The 16,008-nt window shown below is 33.4% G+C and overlaps 1 protein-coding gene across 1 annotated transcript; it reads right to left on the reverse strand.

The window, feature by feature from the left end:
- Positions 1-11,198: 11,198 nt before the first annotated feature.
- Positions 11,199-11,990, reverse strand: LOC124109210 (speckle-type POZ protein-like). Its single transcript, XM_046467748.2, has one exon. It carries the CDS (start codon positions 11,928-11,930, stop codon positions 11,199-11,201), a length of 732 nt encoding a protein of 243 aa, XP_046323704.1. The 5' UTR covers positions 11,931-11,990.
- Between the last annotated feature and the right edge of the window lie 4,018 nt (positions 11,991-16,008).

Raw genomic sequence — 16,008 nt, forward strand, 5'->3', positions numbered from 1 at the left:
GTTTTCTTTGTATTAACTGTAATAAATTGCTACCCATGGCCCCAATTTTTCTCATGACCTATATTAACTCTTTGAGGTAGGAACCAGGAAATCAATATTTGGTAGCTTACTGTGTCCATCAACAAGGCAAATAAGCCCCAGAGGTTATACATAAGTAATTCGTGATTACAAGTTACAAAAAATTTTACATTAATCTGAAGATATTTTATTCCATTTGAAAATTTTCAATATGAAGCTTAAGTGATAATAATACATTTTCTAGTTCTCAAATTAAAAAGCTGTTTGATCTTTCTTTTCTTTCTCTGTTGAAGACCTTTTAATTTAAAATATATTAAAGGGAAATAGGAAGAATTTTTGGATCACCCAGAAGTTGATCATATTTTTCTTTTCATTGAAGCAGCAGGAACCTACAGGACCTATTTCCACATGTTATGGTTCTTTTGAATTACTTTAATAAGAATTCATGGTTTTTAATTTTGGAGAAAATAAAATTTAAAAATAATTAAAATTTGTTTTTTACAAATAATAAGTCAATGTTTTGGCATCAGAAGTGTTTCCTGTTTCCATGGTCATCTAATTCTCCTGCACGGGGGATGGGGTCTATTGTCAACTGGTCATCTACACATCATGTGAGTGGTTCCACATGGAACTTGCTTCCTATCCCACAGGTAGGTGCTTACTTGCTGCATTATCCCTTCTAACGTTTTGTCTCTCAAAGGTCCTGATTTATTTTATTCTTACCTATGACTAAATTTCAAGTTTAGAGAACTTCAAGTTTTGAGAAATCCTGGCTAAATAAATACAAACTTTTCTGCTATTTATTTCTTAATTCTGTATAATTTTGGAAAACCAATGTCATTCTGGATTTTCTCTGATATTTATTTTACTGGGAATTAAACCCAGGGGCACCTTTAGCACTATATTCCCAGTCTTTGTTTTTGAGACAGGGTCTTGCTAAGTTGTTTAGGGCCTAAGTTGCTGAGGCTTCCCTGGAACTTCTGATCCTATCTCAGCCTCCTGAGTTGCTAGATTATAGCAAGCAACATGGAAAATTGTTCCTCAAATACACTATATAAATATTTATTATAAGACGTATGACTTAGAATTTAACAAAATGCTCTATTCGTGGTCTGACAAGTAATTCTTTAATTTTTGTCATTGGATATGTAAAACACCTATATCGCTTCAAGCAATTGAAAAACTTTAATAAAGACAGGTAAGCATTTTAAAATAATTCAAAATATTAGAAAATATGTGGTAATATATCTTGTGATTTGTTTTGGAGGCATCTATTGACAGGAAGGTGAATCTCTTACCTTAGATCTTGCTCAAGCTCTAAGTCTGACAATACTTTAATATAGCTTTATTTTTAAGAGCAAGTATATTTATTAGCAAATGTCAGTATTTTATCTCAGGATGAAATAAATACATGAATTTTTTGCTAAGCCACATCTCCATCCTTTTCTATATTTTATTTTGAGATAGGGCCTCAGTAAATTACTTAGGACCTCACTAAGTTGCTGAGGCTGTCTTTGAACTTGCAAACCTCCTGCCTCAACCTCCAGAGTCACTGGGAATACAGGTGTGCACCACCACACCTGGAAATATGTGCAAAATTAATTAAGGTTATTTGATTAGAAGAGAAAGGCTTCTTCTGTTTATCCAATAAAATTTCATATCATTTGATACAATATGAATCAAACAAGTGCAATCACTAGGTGAAGAGATTTATAAGGTAGATATTGTTAGTATTTTGTAAAATGTTAAGTACAACTTCTGGAATATACAAAGTGACTCAAAATGGAGTTAACTATAAAGCAGAGTTTCTGTATCTGGGGACCTAGGATTCTCTAAGGCTTTTGTAGCATTTAGGATGGCTATATGTTTCAGACTGGAAAACAAAATGCAGTCTTGTTTCCATTTATATTTAACTGAAAATTAGCATCCACTTTTACTTCTAGTTAAATTATAAAATCACATCTGTATCAGTAGTAATTGTATTGCCACTAGTAGAACTGCAGGCTTTGATATCACATGAAAACTAATGTATGTATGTAAATATATATGTGTATGTCACATACACACGAAGAAGCTTTCAAATTGTTGTAGTAATTTCTTTAATCACAATAATAAAATCTATATAACCTGTTTTAAAAAGTAACATTTTAGTAACTCCATAATTGGCTTCCACTAAAGCACTGTATATTTTCATCTCCATTTATTATGTGCCTGGTTTTGAGTAAGAGTCCACAGTTTCACTAGACTTTAAATGTCTCAAGCATATGAAGTTTAGGAATCTTTAATAGGAAGTATTGACCCATAGTATATAGCTAATATATGTAGAACTGGAATCTACGTATTGCATAAAACATTGTTGAAATCTCATGTTTTCCAAATACTTACTCTGACTCAAATTCATTTTCTTCAACTCCATAAATATGCAGAGCAAAAAAGAGATAGAATATGCCCAGTATCTTCTTGCAACCTTAAAAAATTAATGGAGTCTCTATTTGAAAGCAGCTTAGGTTTACTGCAAAACTGAGAAGAATATACAGAATTCCAGTATGCCACCCATCCCACACTACCCCACTATCAACATGTCCTAGCAGAGTGGTGCATTAATTACATATATGAGCCTGCATTGCCCATCACCACATGTTCATAGCTAAGTTGGACTGTTTTCTTTTTGCTTTACCTTCTCTTGGTTTTGAAGAGTATAAGAAAATGTGTATCCAATATTGCAGCAGTGTTGTAGCTTGAATGACTCCTGCAAAAATCATATTGAAATTCACAAGGGGAGAGATATCTAAATCATGAGTCTATCCCCAAGTCTAACAGTATTTTGAAGTAAAGATTTAAGGGAGGAGGTCATGAGAACTTCTCTTCTTACATGCTCATTTGTTCTTCTGCATTCCATCATGCAATGATCCTTTCCAGACACCATTTGGAACTTCAGCCTTCAGAACCAGGAACCAAGATTAGAGGACTCTCACTGAGCAGTCTGATATTATTCCTATGAGGTATATCCAGGAAAGACTAGCAGATTTTAAAATTAGCCTTATTATATGAATGCAGTTAAATTTAATTCAGCAGAATTAACTTTTTGTCTACTTATTAGGCTTTTAATAACAATCTAGAAGATATCAATACACCTAGACTGTTCTCACATATGACAACTAAAAATAAAAACAGATTGAAATATATGTATTGAATATTTTACTTGCTAAATTGGGTATGAGAGGAATTCATTGATAAGAATTATTTGGGAGTCAGGATATTATCAGTGTATCATGAGTGACTCTCCTATTTGGTACTGTTTCACCAGAGGGAAGATATTTAAATCAAGAGTGTATCCCAAGTCTATAATTTGAATATTTGCCTGCATCCTTACTGATTTTCATTGTTTTTCTGATGCATGTGTTGCATCTTATCTAAGAATTTCATAGCTTCCTTGACATTAGTTTTTATATGTATTTTTGTCCTTCTTCTGTTTCTGCAATATAACAGCAGAGTAATATAATCATTACTTTATAATATTAGAACTAGAAATCAATAATAATATATTAATATTTATTATTTCAATATTATTATCAATATTTATGTGCATTTATTTTCTGTAATTTAAATATTTAAAATGCATTTATCATTATTGAAAGTAATTCACCACATAATTTTAATACCATGTATGCAAATGATAGCTTCTCCTCAAACATGTGAGCACATTATTATGAGGTGAAATAAACAACAGAGGTAAATTCCCATTTTTTAGGTCTGTGACTCCAAAAGGTATGACAAAACCTGGGGGGAAGTGTTACTGAATCTGGTTGCAGCCAAAAATATTTTCAACCTGTTTTGGCAAGAAAGGAATGTAGAAAATATGTGTTAAGTAAGAGAGCCTCACTGATCTATATATAATTAGATCCATACCCAAGCATATCCAAAGAGATTTTCAAAATATGAGGAGGGAACTTTCATATCCAAAGAATCATAAGGTTTTGTTAACTCATTGGCAGTAAGATTAAAAAAAAAACAAAGTATAGGGGCAAAAATCCATGTGAATTCTGGAAAGAATTTGAAAAGGAAGTAAGAAAAATCTAGGTTCTGTTCAATGTACCAAAGAGAATTCTCAAACTAGAGGTTCCAAATCCATTGTGCTTGCTTGGTATGTGTACATCGCTCTGTTGAATAAGTTAATTGTCTTAAATCTAGACAAAAGATTTAACTCAGTAAATCAAAGTATTAAGAATTTTTGGAATAATACAGAGAAAAGAATTAGAATAACAAGTTGAAATGACCTCAGATGAAATCCTTGCACATAATTTATAACTTGTATCTCACTTGCTCATTCATATCTGTCCATTTATAGAATCCTTGAGTTGTTAAGAATGAGGAATACATTGGTGAAAAAAAGTTATTATAGTGCTTATTCTGTTTTCAACTAGGAGTGTGGTCTGGAGGTACTTGCTTAGAAAGGGCTCCCTTATTTTAATGATGATAATTATATTCTAGGGTGGAAGAGGTCAAGTTTTAACAATATTTGCCAGAGGCAAACTGAGTGATGGTGGTCATTATAATGGACAGAAGGTCCAAAGTTCCAACTAGAGAAATCTGACTCACAGTGCTTTCACAGAAGCAAAAACATTGTGAAGCCCTTGGAGAAAAAATAAATGATCTCTCATCAGAAATCCTACTTATTATGCATTAAACAATACAAATATGAGTCTACTGAATACACAATGTGAGACGTGACATTCCGAAATAGAATGGATTGACTATAAACAGATCCTTTGACTTGTATCAATTGAAAATCACAGAACCCGACGAACAAAACTGATAACAAATAAACTGCAGATGAATTTGTATTACCTCATAAGAATACATTGATCTATACGTGCCCCAAATATTCAACAGCTACATTATGTGTATGTGTGTATGTATGTGTGTAATATATATATATATATATATATATATATATGTATATATATATCATATATATTATTCATAACATATAATATAGTATATGTATATTATATGCTATATATATATATATATATATATATATCATATCATATCACATATATGATATATAGCTTGGGAAGCTGAGGCAGGAGGATTGTGTGTTCAAAGCCACCCTCAGAAATGGTGACGCACTAAAGCAACTCAGTGAGACCTTTCTCTAAATAAAATATAAAATAGGGCTGGGGATGGGGCTCAGAGTTTGAGTGCCCCTGAGTTCAATCCTGGCACAAAAAGCAAACCAAACCAAATTAAAACAAAAAAACCCAAATTAATAACATATATAATACGGAGATGTGTGTATAATATACATATGTGCATATGTGAATGTGTGTGTATAGCAGCTGCTGGGAGGAAGGAATTACACACACACACACACACACACACACACACACACATATATATATATATATATATATATATATATATATATATATATTAGCTTTAAGTAACCATTTTTTAAAGAGAGAGAAAGAATTGAGAATTTTTTTAATATTTATTTTTCAGTTTTAGGTGGATACAACATCTTTATTTTATTTTTATGTAGTGCTGAGGATCAAACCCAGCACCCCATGCATGCCAGGTGAGTGCGTTATCGCTTTAGCCACATCCCCAGCCCTAAGTAACCATTTTTTAATTTTATCTCATGATTTTATGGGTGAAGAATTTGAACTTGGCTGGAATGAGAAATCTTTCATCTCCACATGGTATCAAATGGTATCCAATGTGGTTTTCTGCTGGCAGCTGGGCCATCCTGGAGGCTCCAAGGCTGCTTCACACTTAGGTCAGGGTCTCTGTGGGTTTGACTGGGCCACTTAGCCTCTCCAAGCCATGTCAATACCTTTTCTGTGGTTTCTCCTGCAGGGCAGGCAGAACATTTTTTATTTATTTGTTTGTTTGTTTATTTGTTTATTTATTTTAATTTGTTATACATGAGAGCAGAATGCATTTCAATTCATAGTACACATATAGAGCACAATTTATTATGTCTGTGGTTGTACAAAAAGAAGACTCACACCATTCGTGTCTTCATACATGTACCTAGGGTAATGATGCCCATTTCATTCCACCATCTTTCCTACACCCATGCCCCATCCCTCTCTCTCCCACTACTTTGCCCTATCTAAATTTTTTTCATTCCTCCCATGCTCCCCCTACCATTATGGATCAGCATCCACATATCAGAAAAAACACCCCCCTTTGTTTTGTTTTGTTTTTGTTTTTTTGAAATTGTCTTGCTTCACTTAGCATGATATTCTCCAACTCCATCCATGTACTTGAAAATGCCATGATTTTGTTTTCTTTTAATGCTGAGTAATATTCCATTGTGTATATATACCACAGTTTCTTTATCCATTCATCTACTGAAGGGCATCTAGGTTTGTTTCACAATTTAGATATTGTGAATTGTGCTGCTATAAACATTGATGTAGCATGCTGTTTTTAAGTCCTTTGGGATTAGACGGAGGAATGGGATAGCTGGGTCAAATGGTGGTTCCATTCCAAGTTTTCCAAGGAATCTCCATACTGCTTTCCAGATTGCTTGCATCAGATTGCAGTCCCACCAGCAATGTATGAGTGTGCCTTTTTCCCCACATCCTTGCTAACACTTACTGTTTTTGTATTCTTAATAGCTTCCATTCTGACTGGAATGAGATGAAATGTTAGAGTAGTTTTCATTTGCAATTCTTTAATAGCTAGAGATGTTGAACATTTCTTCATATATTTGTTGATTGATTGTATATCATCTTCTGTTCATTTCCTTGGCCCATTTATTAATTGGGTTACTTGGTTTTTTGGTGTTAAATTTTTTGAGTTCTTTATACATCCTAGAGATTAGTGCTCTATCTGATGTGCAAGTGCTAAAAACTTGCTCCCATTCTGTAAGCTCTCTCTTCACCCTATTGATTATTTCTTTTTCTGAAAAGAAGCTTTTCAGTTTGAATCCATTCCATTTATTGATGCTTGATCTTATTTTTTTGTGCTATAGGAGTCTTATAGAGGAAGATTTGAGCCTACCTTTTCTTCTATTAGGCACAGGGTCTCTTGTCTTATTCCTAGGTCCTTGATCCACTTTTGAGTTGAGTTTTGTGCATGATGAGAGATAGGGGTTTAATTTCACTTTCTTCATGTGGCTTTCCAGTTTTTCCAGCACCATTTGTTGGAGAGGCTATCTTTTCTCCAATATACGTCTTTGGCACCTTTGTCTAGTATGAGATAACTGCACTTATGTGGATTAGTCTCTGTGTCCTCTATTCTGTACCATAGGTCCACAAGTCTATTTTGGTGCCAAAACCATGACATTTTTGTTACTATTGCTCTGTAGTATAGGTTAAGATCTGGTATTGTGATACCATCTGCTTCACTCTTCTTGTCAAGGATCCCTTTGGCTATACTGGGTCTTTTATTTTTTCCAGATAAATTTCATGATTGCTTTCTCTATTTCTATGAGAAATGTCATTGGGGTTTTTATTGGAATTGCATTAAATTTGTATAGTGCTTTTTGGTAGAATGGTCATTTTGACAATATTAATTCTGCCTAAATCCATTAACAAGGGAGAACTTCCCATCTTCTAAGGTTCTCTTTAATTTCTTTCTTTAGTATTCTGCATTTTTATTTTAGAGGTCTTTCACCTTACATTAAGTTGATTCCCAAGTATTTTAATTTTTGAGGCTATTTTAAAGGGGTTGTTTTTCTAATTTCTCTTTCAGAGAATTTGTCACTGATGTGCAGAAATGCATTTGATTAATGGGTGTTGATTTTATATCCTGCTACATTGCTGAATTCATTTATTAGTTCTAGATGTTTTCTGATGGAATTTTGTGGATCATGTAGGCATAGAATCATGTCATTGGCAAGTAGTAATAGTTTTGAATTCTTCTTTTCCTATCTGTATCCTTTCAATTTCTTTCATTTGTCTAATTGCTCTGGCTAGAGTTTCAAGAACTATGTTAAATAGAAGTGGTAAAGGAAGCATCCCTGTCTTGTTCCAGTTTTTAGAGGGAATGCTTTTAACTTTTTTTCCCCATTTAGAATGATGTTGGCCTTGGGCTTAGAATAGATAGCTATTGCAATGTGGAGATATGTTCCTGTTATCCCTAGTTTTTCTAGTGTTTTGAACATGAAAAGGTGCTGTATTTTTTGAATGCTTTTTCTGCATCTATTGAGATGATATTTAAGTCTCTTGATGTGATGAATTACATTTATTGATTTTCTTATGTTGACCAATCTTGCATCCCTGGGATGAACTCCACTTGATCATGGTACCCTATCTTTTTGATATGTTTTTTATTTGAATTGACAGAATTTTATTGAGAATTTTTGCATCTGAGTTCATTATAGATATTGGTCTGAAGTTTTTTTTTCTTTGATGTGTCTTTGATATTGGTGATATTAGTCTCATAGAATGAGTTTAGAAGTGTTCCCTCTTTTTCTATTTTATGGAATAATTTGAGGAGTATTGGTATTATTTCTTCTTTGAAGGTCTTGTAGACCTCACCTGTGCATCTGTCTGGTCCTGGGCTTTTCTTGGTTGGTAGTTTTTGATGGTGTCTTCTATTTCGTTGCTTGAAATTGATCTTTTTAACTTGTGTATATCATCCTGATTTAGTTTGGGCAAATCATATGACTCTAGAAATTTGTCGATGTCTTTAATATTTTCTATTTCATTTGGGTACAGATTTTCAAAATAATTTCTAATTATCTTCTGTATTTCTAGTGTTCCTTGTAATATTTTCTTTTTCATCACAGACAGATGTTAGTAATTTGAGTTTTATCTTTCCTTCTCTTCATTAACATAGCTAAGGGTTTATTAATTTTATTTATTTTTTCAAATAACAAACTTTTTGTTTTGTCAATTTTTCAATTGTTTCTTTTGTTTCATTTTCATTGATTTCAGCTCTGATTTTAATTTTTCCTGTCTTCTACTGCTTTTGGTGTTGATTTGTTCTTTTTCTAGGACTTTGAGATGTAATGTAAGGGCACTTGTTTGTTCACTTTTTCTTCTTTTATAGAATGAATTCCATGCAGTGAATTTTCCTTAGTACCATCTTCATATTGTCCCATAGATTTTGATATGTTGTATAAGTGTTCTCATTTACTCAAAGAATTTTTTAATGTGCTCTTTGATGTCTTCTGCAATCATTGTTCATTCAATAGCATATTATTTACTCTTTGGGTATTGGACTTGTTTCTATTTTTTTATTTTATCATTTATTTCTAATTTCATTTCATTATGATCTGATGGAATGCAGGATAGTATCTCTACTTTTTTGTCTTTTCTAAAGTTGCTTTGTGGCATAATATATGGTCTATTTTAGAGAAGGATCCATGTGCTGCTGAAAAGAAAGTGTATTAACTTGTTGAAGAATGAAATATTCTATATATGTCAGTTAAGTCTAAGTTATTGATTGAATTATTGAGCTCTACAGTTTCTTTGTTTTGCTTTTGTTTGATATATCTATTCAGTGGTGAAAGATATGTATTAATGTCCCCCAGAATTATTGTGTTGTGGTCTATTTCACTCATAAAATTGAGAAGAGTTTGTTTGATGCACATAGATGTTCCATTGTTTGGGGCATATATATTTATAATTTTTAGTTCTTGTTAATATATGGTTCCCTTAAGCAGTATATAATATCCTTCTTTAAACCTTTTGATTAACTTTGTCTTGAAGTCTGCTTTATTTGATATGAGGATGGAAACCCCTGCTTGTTTCTGCAGTCTATATGAGTGGTATGATTTTTCCCAATCTTTCAGCTTCCATCTATGGATGTCTTTTCCTATCTAATGAATCTCTTGAGGGCAGGATTTGTTGGGTCTTTTTTAAAAAAATCCAATCTGCAAGTCTATGTCTTTTAATTGATGAGTTCAAGCCATTAATATCCAGGGTTATTATTGAGACATTATTTGTATTCCTGGGCATTTTTGTTTACTTTTGGTTTTTAACTTGACTTGGTTTCTCCTTTGATTCATTTTCCCTCTAGTGTAGTACCTGCCTTTGCTGATTTTCATTGTTGTTTTTCATTTCCTCCTTATGGAATATTTTGCTGAGGATGTTCTGTAGTTCAGGCTTCCAAGTTGTAAATTCTTTTTGCTTTGGTTTATCATGGAAGGTCATTATTTCATCATCGAATATGAAGCTTAATTTTGCTGTATAGAAGATTCTTGATTGGCATCCATTTTCTTTCAGAGCTTGATATATGTTATTTCAGCATCTTTTAGCTTTCAGGGTCTGGGTTGAAAAATCTGCAGAGATCCTTATTGGTTTCCCCCTATATGTAATCTGATTCTTTTCTCCGTGGCTTTTAAAATTCTCTCCTTATTCTGTATGTTAGGCATTTTCATTATAGTATGCCTTGGTGTAGGTCTGTTGTGATTTTGTACATTTGATGTCCTGTAAGCCTCTTGTATTTGATTTTCCAATTCATTCTTTATGTTTGGAATATTTTCTGATATTTTTTCATTGAATCAATTGTTTATTTTTATTTTATTTTATTTTATTTTTTTTTGGTTTGTAACTCTATACCTTCCTCTATCCTAATAATTCTTAAATTTGGTCTTTTTATGTTATTCCATGATTATGATATATTCTACTCATGATTTTTTTACCATCTTCACTGTGTGGTCAACTTAATTTTCTGAATTAAATATTTTGTCTTCATTGTCTGAAGTTCTGTCTTCCAAGTGATCTAAAATATTGCGTGGTTGAGTGGCTGAGAGTCCCGTGCTGACACTGAGGCCTAGGGACCTGCACTGGAACAGCAGCCAGGATTCCTAAGCAGGAGCAGATGTAAAGATCCTCCAATAAACTACAGAGAAACAGTATTTCCACTACTTGAATCTCAGGTCACAGAGCAACACAGATTGTAGCCATCTTCTAGACAGCCATCTTGGATGTGATTGGAAATATGGTTATATTCTATGGAAATTATTGCATATGGGACTCAAGCTACTGTATTTTTCTTTTAAGAGTATGGTCTTATGAACATTAAATGATGACTTTTTGCATCACTTCCTATCTATTATCCCTAGTGAGTTCAGAAACTCAATCTGTCATTTAGTGCGGTGAAAAGAGATATGTTTAGTATTAGGCACCAGGTCTATATCTATGAGAATATGTTTGCCAGTGCTGAGAGAGAGAAATGGGGTGGGGCAACTACTGGCATTTTAATCAAAATTTTCATGATGATATGGAACAATTTTTGCTCTCCTCCATTTCATGTTCAAACATGGCACTAAAAACTGGAGAACGTGCTGCTAAGATAGCTCTGTGAGCCTGGAACTCTTGGCCAGCAACACACAGGCAGCAGTCTGTGAACCGGGAATTCTCCCACAGCCCTCCTAACTCATCTGCCAACCGGCATTCAGGAACCTTCACCATATTCATGGTATTCTGGCCAGAAATGTTTACGGAATCTTGTACCACACTCACCTCACAAAAGAGGGTAAGCTTGTCATCAGGGAGAAGCCCGTTAGCCTCATCCAAAAGAAAATCTCTACGGATGAATTTTTTGAATCCCCAGTCCTTGCCTTGCACAAACCTATAAGCTCGTTGACTCTCCATAGCTTTGGTTTCTTCTCCCTTAGCATTCAGGATGGAGAATTTGAATTTTGCCCGAACTTCACTCTTTGGACAGCTGACCAGTAACAGGTAAAGTGACAGGTAATCTTTGCTTTCTTCATCTAGCCCTTTTGGGTTTACTCGCAAACACCATTTCAGTTTATCATTGGCTCCTGATGAAAAGGTTGAACTTTTAATGACTTCACCCATTTCGTCCCGGCAAAAGCTAAAGTTATTAATGGTCCACATGTAGGAGAATTTCACTACCTTGATCTGAGTGTAGCACCAGCTCTCAGCTACAGGGCCACTCGACATTTCTGCCGGAGGTGGAGGACTTGGAACCCTTGACATCGCCAGTTTGAAGGTTAAACAAGGTTTCCAAAGTCAGGGAACAAAGATTTCTGTTCTTTCTTCACTACACTGAGCTGAAAGGGCTCCCACAGGCCAAATATGGAACATCTTGTGCATCACAAAGATTGTAATTGTTGGTAGAACACAATGAATTAAAAGCCATGAGTTCATGATGATACTGAGAGCGGCGGCGACAGCTGCTGGTCCCTGTCCCCCTGCGCTCGCCTCATACTGTCCGCAACATCTGGGACCTGCAGGACCGCCGATGCACAAATACACACACTCCGAGCGCGCACACTCACACACACACACCACACACACACACCACACACACCACACTCTCTCTCTCTCTCTCTCACACACACACACACACATCCACACACCATTATTTGTATTCTTGATGATTGTCATTTTAACTGGAATCATATGATGTCTCAGTGTAGTTTTCATTATAATTTCCCTGATTGCTAAGATTGTTAAACATTTTTTTCTATAATTGTTGGCTATTTTTATTTAGATTTCTTCTTTTGATAAATATCTGCTTAGTTTTTTGCCAGTTATTAATTGCAGGGTTTTTTTTTTTTTTGTATGTGTGTGTCCTTTTTATATATCTTTATATATTCTGGATATTATTCTCCCATTGGTGAATAACTGTCAAAGATCTTCTTTCATTCTTACTTTGCTGTGTGGAAGCATTTTTTTTTCAAATTTTATGCTATTATCTTACCAATTTTCAGTTTTGTTTCTTGAGCTTTAGAAATGTTATTGAAGAAGTGGTTGGCTGTGCCAATATGTTGGGTGGTTTATGCTATGCTTTCTTCTAGAAGTTGCAAAATTTCTGATCTAATTCCTAGGTCTTTGAACCACTTTTAGTTGACTTCTGTAGAGGGTGAGAGATAGCAATCTGTGCTTTTTCTTTTGCATATGGTTATTTAGTTTTCCCAGCACAATTGGTTAAAAAATGTTTTCTTCAATGTATGTTTTTGGAATCTTTGTCAAGTATCATATATCTGTATCCATGTGGGTTGCTTTTGTGTCTTCTATTCTATTCTATTCTATTGTTCATCACTTCTGTTTTTATGCCAATATCACTCTTTTTTTGTTACTACAGATCTGTAGTATAATCAGAGATCAAGTATTGTGCTGTCTCCAGTATTTCTCTTCTTGCTTAAATTTGCTTCAGCTATGTTTTCATCTTTAGTTTCTCTCAGTAAGTTTTATACTTTTGTATACATTGTTTATACATATATCAGTAAATTCATCTCCAAGCATGTCATTTTTTCCTTTGATAAAAATAATACTATTGACTTAAATTTTGTGTTCCTTGTTGCTCAATATGGTTATAAAGCAATGAACCTGAATTTTGTATATGACCTTGTGTCCTGCACAAGCTGGGATCATGATGATAATGGTGACTAGAAGCAATAGTGATCTTTCCTTTTCCATGTGCTAATGGAAAAATATCTAGCTGTATGATATTAAATTATTATATTACATAATATTTTATTATATTATATATTATGTTTTATATTATAGTATACATCATATTATACCATATATGTTTTATATTACATTATATATTATTTATTATAATACTATATTTTATTATTAAATGTGTGCTTAGGTGTAATTTTGAGGGGTGGCATAGATACCTTGTATTTGGGGGCATTTTGAATGGTCTTAATATATTCCTATGTTCATGGGACTTCTTTCTATAAATTTGATGAATTTATTCCAGGCCCATGGGCTTAGCTCTTTTAATTGGCTATTAATTGGCTATCTTTTTCAACTGGCATTTAAATTCTCTTGGAATTTTCACATATGTTAAGGGAGTGTAAATCAATTAACAGTGTGAGATTACCTCTTATGAGTTAGAGTAGCTATTATCAAAAAAGCAAATTACAGATGCTAGTACAGATGTGGAGAAAGGGGATTTCATTAGCATTATAGGTGGGAATACAAATTACTGAGATGTTATGGACAAAAGTACATGGATCTTCCTAAAAATATAAGAACAGAACTACTGTGCAACCAGCAATCCCATTGCTGGGTGTATATCCAGGGAAAATCAAATCATTATATCTAAGACACATCTGAACTCACATTTATTTTTGATAATTTTTTATTGTAAAAATTTGAATTCATTAATCAGACATTATTTCCCTATGTACATGAATTACAATAAGATCAGTGGGATTGGATTCTACATCATGTAAAACCAGAAGAATGAGGTATTATACTTCATCTATGTATGATGTGTCAAACTACATTCTACTGTCATGTAGAACTAATTACAAAAAATTTTAGAAAGTAAGAATAGGAATTTTTAAGGAGAATATGATAAAAGATTAAGAAAAAATTTAAATTCAAAGTTAAATATTCAGCTTCATAATTAAAATGAAGGTTTGTATGAGTAAAGATACTTTAAAAATTTGATTCCATTATATTTCTATGCATGCAACAAATAAAATGTCTTAGATTTCATATACTACATGTGCCTTATTGATCTATTAATAAACACTTAAACTTTGTTTTCTTATACATATATCACATTGGTTAAGATAGCTTACAAATATCTACAATGAATATCTATAATAAATATATACAATTAAATTAATAATAATAAAATAGAAAAAACATCTCAAAATAAAATCAACATAGTAATATATATATATATATATATATATATATATATATATATATATATATATATATATAGTAATTACAATTTCCTTTCCTTCTAGGGACCTGTATTAATGGAGTGAAAAAGGAGAACTATATATAAAAAGCTGGGTTTGATAAATAATCTGAGCTCGGTTCACAATGTGAAATAGTTTACTATGCTAACCCCTGATATTATGGGTTAAAGGAGGTTGAAGACCTAACTTTTCAGTATCTGTAAATGAGACCTTATTGAAAATAAGGTCTTTTCAGGTGATCAAGTTAAAATGAGGGCATTAAAGTGTACCCTCTTCCAATATGATTAATGTTCTCCTAAAAAGGAGATTTGGGGACAGAAGGGTAAATATAAGGATACAGGGAGAACACCATCTGCAAGTCACAAAACACCTGAGGCCCCCAGAAATTAAGGGAAAGACTGTAACAAAGATTCCCTCACAATTCTTGGAACAGTGATCCTTGGAATGTTAGGTTTGCATTTTCAGCCTCCAAAACCACAAAGTGATATATTTTTTCTGGTTGAAAACATGAGTTCTATGGTACCTGGTTACAATATCTCCAGGAAACTATGATATCTGAGATGACAATTTGGGAACTAGCAGTTTGAAATGCTTTTAGAGTGAAAGTAACAAACTGTCTAAATGCTAGTAGTTTATTTTTTTTTTTACTTAAAAATATTTTTAGAGGACAGTAGCAACTCAGTGCTGTCTATCAAGTCATTGAAGAATTCATGGTAAAGATACCTCAGTCTATCTCTGTTGTTCTTCTTATGGGGAAGGTCACCCCTGGTGTGGATGAGACACTAAGGATCTAGCCATTTTAGCAGAAGGAAAGGAGAAAGACATAAACTAAAGTTCCTCTATCAAATCACACTCACATCTTTCCAAATGTTCATGTTTTCTCAGAAGCTGTCAGAAGGCATATGATCACTCCTTATCTGTAATTAAGGAGAACACAAAAATAAATATTATAATACTACAGTCTCTTAAAGGAAGCCAGGCCAAGGAAAAGTAGTTTAGAAATAATTTGTATATCCCACCATAATGTATACCAAATGGGCTTATACAGTGGGTGTGTCATGTTTAGCCATTCACTGAGCACCAGCCTAAGGCAACTGTTTTGTGGGACAGCAACATGCATTTTCTTTCATAAAGGAGAAAACATTGAATCTGGACAAGCATGTCCATGAGGTGAATAATAGCAAGCAACAAACAGCCTGTTATGGTTTAAATAAGAGGTGTCACCCAAAACTCATGTGTGAGACAGGGCAAGAATTATACAGAGGTGGAATGGTTGGAAGTGAAAGTTGTAATTTAATCAGTGGATTAATCCATTGATATGGATTAGATTACAACTCTCACAGTCCAACTACTGCACCTCTGAGTGGTAACTGCAGCCA

Source organism: Marmota monax, unplaced genomic scaffold (assembly GCF_021218885.2).
Source record: "Marmota monax isolate L192 unplaced genomic scaffold, Marmota_monax_Labrador192_F-V1.1 WCK01_AAM20220418_F8-fsc01646, whole genome shotgun sequence".
Lineage (NCBI taxonomy): Eukaryota > Metazoa > Chordata > Mammalia > Rodentia > Sciuridae > Marmota > Marmota monax.

Coding starts and splice junctions, on each gene's coding strand:
- LOC124109210 (XM_046467748.2), bottom strand. CDS start 11,930: ATGTCAAGGGTTCCAAGTCCTCCACCTCCGGCAGAAATGTCGAGTGGC.